Source organism: Pongo abelii, chromosome 14 (genome assembly GCF_028885655.2).
Source record: "Pongo abelii isolate AG06213 chromosome 14, NHGRI_mPonAbe1-v2.0_pri, whole genome shotgun sequence".
Taxonomy (NCBI): Eukaryota; Metazoa; Chordata; class Mammalia; order Primates; family Hominidae; genus Pongo; species Pongo abelii.
Window position 1 is genome coordinate 35,614,197 of NC_071999.2, and position 5,900 is coordinate 35,620,096.

General features: G+C 46.5%; 1 protein-coding gene across 2 annotated transcripts; it reads left to right on the forward strand.

Annotated features, from left to right (window-relative positions):
• The first annotated feature begins 734 nt into the window (after window positions 1–734).
• Window positions 735–5,571, forward strand: LOC129049474 (uncharacterized). Of its 2 annotated transcripts, none has more exons than XR_010136692.1 (3): window positions 735–855; window positions 2,891–3,095; window positions 4,372–5,571. XR_010136692.1 is itself a non-coding variant. In XM_054528867.2 (3 exons), exons 1-3 carry the CDS (start codon window positions 1,109–1,111, stop codon window positions 4,487–4,489), a joined length of 732 nt encoding a protein of 243 aa, XP_054384842.2. In that variant the 5' UTR covers window positions 744–1,108; the 3' UTR covers window positions 4,490–5,570. The 2 variants fall into 2 exon arrangements, 1 of the variants encoding a protein (XP_054384842.2); XM_054528867.2 differs by having other exon boundaries at window positions 744–1,517; window positions 4,372–5,570.
• Window positions 5,572–5,900: the final 329 nt, after the last annotated feature.

Below are 5,900 nucleotides of genomic sequence, written 5' to 3' on the forward strand. Positions count from 1 at the left end.
AGAGATCAAGAGTAACACAGAGAAGAAGAATAGATCAATTTAGCGCATTCATTTAAAAATTCACCCTTTGCATAAGGGGATGTGTCTTTTGTGGGGAGGAGGGGAGTTCTGATTGGCAGTTTGTTCTCAGAGAGCTTGAAGAAGAGATCTTGGAGAGGAGACGCACAGAGAACAAATGAAGAAAATGTCAAAATGGAAGGGGTTGGCCTGGCTATGCATACCTTAGTTAGCTTAGGTAGAGTCTACAATTTTACAAGTGGTTTCTATAGATGTGTTTGGTCTGGGTTCTTTAGGAGGTATTATAGGAGAATGAAGGCAGGGAGGACGTTTCCAGCACCAAAATTCAAAGGAAAATGTATTTTACATGCATAGCATTGTTTTACTCTCTTTCCATTTGGAGCATATCTTTAAAAACCCATTTCTCTGACAATGGTTCTAAAAGGGGGAAACATCCTTTGCAACAGAATCATTCATTCTCTCATTCATCAACCACTGATTGTGTACTGTCAGACCTGATCTCCATCCTGCCTAGTATGGCACTTGCTTCTCTCTTGAGACAAGCATTGTGATAAACCATGACCAAAAAAAGGGCAGTTTTATAAAGACAAGTCTGCCAGGCTTTCAGCAATTCTAATTTTCCTTTTGCAAGTCAGGCTGGGGTTAATGGCTCTTTCCTGCAGCGGCGGAGATGACAGGGCTCTCCCACAGTGCTGAGCAGGCAGTTTGAAAGCCCCACTTCCTGTCTCTGCATGGGCAAGTGTCCACTGGAAGCCACTGAGAGGAAGGAGGGAAACCTCAGAAACCGGCCCCTGCCTGGCTGCTTCACCCTGGAGAGCCCAGGCAGAGGAGGGAAAGGTGAAGTGCTGAAAAAGAATAAAAAAAGGGGAACATGAAAAAAAGCAAGAGCAGGAGGCAGGGACGGGAAAAGAGGGGAAGCACGGAAACAGCCAATGTCAAGGAGAAGAAAAGATGGCTGGTGGAAAGGAGCTTCCAGGAATTGGGACACAGCCCTGTCGTATTGCAAAAGATGGAAACCCTGAAGGAGAACAGGAAGGAAAAAGAAAACAAGTCCGTCTGAGCTGGCAGGGTCCACTTTCTCATTCTAAAGATGAGGAAACGGAGGCACAGAGAGGAAGTGGCTTGCCCAAGGGGGCAGATTCTTGAAAGGATCATCTGCACTCTCTCTCCCCTAATACATTCTTACCTCCTCTTTACTCGTGAGTCAGTCCTGAAGGACAAGCTGCCTGAAGTCCCACACAGATGGGCCCAGGGCAAGCGTCAAACATCCTGGGGGCCCTGGGTGTGGTTTGCTTTTAAATTCCAGGTCAGGGAAAGGAAGGTCTTTAAGTTGTCTGCTCTAAGCTTAGTAATCCCTCTCAGAGCTGTGGGTGCGGTGTCTGGGGTAGCCTTTACATCTCCTGGCAAATACCCTGGAGAATGCAATGTTGGTTGTCTGAGCTGGGGACAGAGTGACAGCATAGTTGCAAGCAGAGCTGGAGGCTCCTGCAGCTGTACAGGTAAGGTGCTGAAATTCTCCACCAACCCTTCCTCTTTGCCCCCAGCATCATGAAGATAGCCCTCTTTGAATATGTGGAAGTCTGTTCTCCAAACTTTCTAACATTCTCATGTCAGCCTTAATAGATTCAGCTCAGTTACTACCTCCTCCAGGAAGTCCTCCTTGTCTGCAAATCGGCTGCTCACCATGCCTGCTCACTCATAGTTTTAACTGTATCTTTCTAATATGCCTTAGCCCACTCTGTCAGGATTCCAGTCAGCTTCCTTCTTCTAGACTAGGAGTTGCCTCAGGCCAGGAAGACCAGTCTTGTTGATATCTGTACCCTGCAAACCTGTCAATGCCCAAACCTGCTCAGTGCTTTGGAGTGTGGAACCAGCCGTCAATGCAGGAATGTTACACTCTAAGAGTTCCCAAAGGTAGAGAGATGAGAGATTGGTGCTGGAAGTGGAAGGTTATTCTAAGGATGGGTGTGGCAGGAAACACAATTATAGTTCAGGGAGTGGAGTGTCCAGGAGTGAGAGGAGAGGAACTGGGAGAAAGAGCAGAGAGTGAAAGTGAGAGCGAGCACAAAGAAAGGGAAAAAGAGTCAGGGATCAACCAAAGTGCATGCTTCCTTTTCAGCCCTGCCAGGATGTGCAGGGCGGCTGCTGTGTGTGGACCCGTCAAGGCTCAGCCTCAAACATGTCTCCTTCCTTGACTTTTGTCTATCATTCGAAAGCTAGGTCATTTAAAAAGTTCTTTTGTTTTCTTTCCACCGATACTCTGATTTCTGACATTCGCCAAAAAGAGGTCAAGACCCTGGCATACCGCCCTACTAAGATTAAAATAAATATTATCCATTGAAACTGTTATTTTTTCCTTAACTGTTATTTGTAGAGTTAAAGATTTCCATGATCGCGCTGGCTCTAACATCATTTTTGGCTCTTTTGAGATCAAATTTGCAATTTGATGCAAAAATAGCTGTGACGCATATGTGTCTGTACGTGTGTGGTTAGGAGATTTTTTATCATCACATCTTCTTTTGCCCTGCCTTTCTGCCTTTCTGTCCTTTTAATTTGCGGGCTTTTGGCAACCACAGCACGGGTCTGGTTTCCTAGGAGTTTCTTTTGTAGGATCAAACCGCTGGTTGGCTTTTGGCCCTGTGATAGGGCCCTGGGCTAACTTATTGGGAAAATGTTGCTGTAACCCCTGCCCAGAGGTGCCTGTGACACGGGCTGCCATCTTCTTCCGTTCCCTTGGCTTCAGCCCCACCTAGAAACCTGAACAAACATTTTCCTTGACATTTCATAAAGTGCCAGTGACTCCTCATTTAGCAAAATACATCCCAGGGAAGTTTAAAAGTAAAAAAAGGCCGTAACTTCTTCTTCTTCTCAGGGACCTACAGAAAATATGTGGCACCTTGGCAGCCTGGCCTGCAGCTCTCCCCTCCCCACCGGCGAGTCCTGCTACAGCGGGTCCAGGTGTCTGGACGCCCGGCACGCACGGCTCTCTGCAGACCTCTGGACAGTAGTACCATGGGAGCCACACAGTCCCTGCCTGTTCTGTCCGGCAGTTCTTGTTTCCCAGCGCCCTCTCTCAGGTGAGAGCTTACCTCTACTGCTGGGCTTCTCCTCCCTGCTGTGAACCCCAAATATCTGAGGCAGGTCAATTTAGGAACTTTATTTTGCCAAAGTTGAGGATGTGCCCATGACACAGCCTCAGGAGGTCCTGACGACACGTGCCCAAGGTGATCGGGGCAGAGCTTGGTTTTATACATTTATACAGACATCAGTCAATACGTGTAAGATAAACATTGGTTCGGTCCCGAAAGGCCGGACAACTCCAAGTGGAGAGGGGGCTCCCAGTTCACAGGTAGATAAGAGACAAAATGTTGCATTCTTTTGAGTTTCTGATTAGCTTTTCCAAAGGAGGCAATCAGATATGCATTTATCTCAGTGAGCAGAGGGGTGACTTGGAATGGAATGGAAGGCAGTTCTCAGTTTAAATTTTCCCTTTAGCTTAGTGATTTTGGGGTCCCAAAATTTATTTTCCATTCACTCTGCAGACAGGGGCTTCTGTGCATCCAGGGAGCCCCTCCTCACAGAAGGGAGCAGGCCATTAATGAGACCCAATCCAGCTCCAACTGCCTGGTAACAATTAGGACATCACTTCTCTGAGCAACAGCTTCCTGCCTGTCCATGAGTTATCAAGACATTTCAATTGTTCCTCCACATCATTGGCATGAAGACTTGAGGGGGTCAGATTTTCCATGGGGCTTGATGGCAAGTTCTCTTCACTGTTCCCTGCCCTGGTCACCCAAGGGACCCTTGGCAGGGAAGAGGCCCCGAATTGCAGAATCTCTGTTCTCGCAAGCCATTGCCACCCTGGAGAGCGGCTTTGCCACTATTCCTAGGATGCCGTTGGCTATCTCAGGAATGGAATTATTTGACTTTTCCCTTTGCGGTGATTGCTGCAAGGAGAGGAATTGAGAGACTCAAGTCCCTGAGATAAATATTTATCAACTATTACTGAAAGGGAGTATGTCAAAGAAAAAATGTGGAGAAACTTCAGCTTGAACACATAGTTTAAATCCAGCTTGGGTGTACTCCAGTGGGCATGGATGTATTATTGTTTTGCAGTGCATTCTTCTGTGATCAATACATAGAAGCAAACAGGCCACATGGGCAAACAGTAATTTTCATTTACCAGGGTGAATATGGAAGTCCTCTTGTTCCCATGTCATGATGAGGGAAAGCAAGGACCATCCTTTGCCAAGGGATAGTGGCTGTGGGGGAACTGAGGAGATGGAAGGACAAGGCAGTCAAAAGCTTTGGAACAACTTTTTTTTGAGACGGAGTTTTGCTCTTGTTGTCCAGGCTGGAGTGCAATGGCGCGACCTCGGCTCACCACAACCTCTGCCTCCCAGGTTCAAGTGATTCTCCTGCCTCAGCCTCCCGAGCAGCTGGGATTACAGGCATGCACCACCATGCCTAGCTAATTTTGTATTTTTAATAGAGACGGGATTTCTCCATGTTGGTCAGCTGGTCTTGAACTCCCAACCCCAGGTGATCCACCCACCTCTGCCTCCCAAAGTGCTGGATTACAGGCGTGAGCCATCGCACCCGACCCTTTTTTGGAATAACTTTTACAGGTTTTCGAACTATTACACTTACCTTTTTATAAGAGACAGGACATAGTCACTGAACAATTGCTCCAGATTTTAAGTAAGTCCAGGATGGGATGACAATGGAACAACCATGAAACGAAAGGAAGAATGTGTCACTGATATGTCCACACATCTCCAAATCTCTCACCTCTGTCAGCTGCAAACAGAGCCTGAAATAAATGTTTCCTCTGTGCACAACCTCCACAACTTCCTCCCTCCACGTTTCTCACTCACTCCTCTCCAGCACTTCTCTCCTGGTTCTGCTTGCAAACTTGAAACCGGCTTTGCAAAAATTATAACTGTGGAAATTATGACAGTGAAAGAGATCAGACCTAACCGACTCCATCTTGCTTCTAACCTTTAAGCTGTCCTTGTTCATTTTTGGGCTGAACTAACTTTGGGAAGGAATTCAGTTCATGGTAGAACTCTGAAACAAAATTGATAATAGCCTTTCCTGAAAAGACCCCCTTCTTGCTTGGGGACAAGTCTGCCTTTGCAGGACTAACAAATTAACTATAAGATTAGAAATTAAGGTTTAGGGGTCATGCAGCCTCTTGCTCCAAGAGTCTGAACCTCCCCAAATTGCTCCTGGGGGTAGCATCACTATTGTAAAACCTAAGACCAGTGCTTGAGATATTTTGTAGACCCTGCCCTGGATGGATCAGCTGACACCATCCAGACTGGTAATTTGGCTCAACCAGCTCTGCCATCCCACCCAGGAACAGAAGAAAAACTCACTTCATCACCCTATGAGTCCATCTCTAACCTGACCAATCAGCACTCCCTACTTCCCGGGCCCCTACTCGCCAAATGTGCCTTTGGAGGCAGATAACAACTTATCTTTAAAAACCCTGATCCCTGAATGCTCAAGAGACTGATTTGAGTAATAATAAAACTCCAGTCTTCTGCATAGCCGGCTCTGCGTGAATTATTCCTTTTCCATTGCAATTCTCTTGTCTTGATAAATCTATTCTGTCTAGGCAGCGGGCAAGGCGAACCCTTTGGGCGGTTACAAACTCATCCTCTGTGGAAGAGTAGAAGAAGTTCATGGAGAAATTGGTTTCAAATTACAAAATTTCATTGTAAGGTCAACTTGTCCCAGTGTCTATTGGTGCAGCGAAGGGCCTCTGTATGGTTTAGTGATTGCAAGTTGGGCCTCAAGGGTCAGGTTGTCTAGGTTTCCATCCCAGCTCATTCACTTATTATCTGTGTGTTCTTGAGCAAGCTTCTTAATCAACT

Coding starts and splice junctions, on each gene's coding strand:
- LOC129049474 (XM_054528867.2), top strand. CDS start 1,109: ATGAGGAAACGGAGGCACAGAGAGGAAGTGGCTTGCCCAAGGGGGCAG. Junction 1,518..2,890: donor AGGCTCCTGCAGCTGTACAG/GTAAGGTGCTGA, acceptor TCTTCTTCTCAG/GGACCTACAGAAAATATGTG. Junction 3,096..4,371: donor TTCCCAGCGCCCTCTCTCAG/GTGAGAGCTTAC, acceptor CTTGTTGTCCAG/GCTGGAGTGCAATGGCGCGA.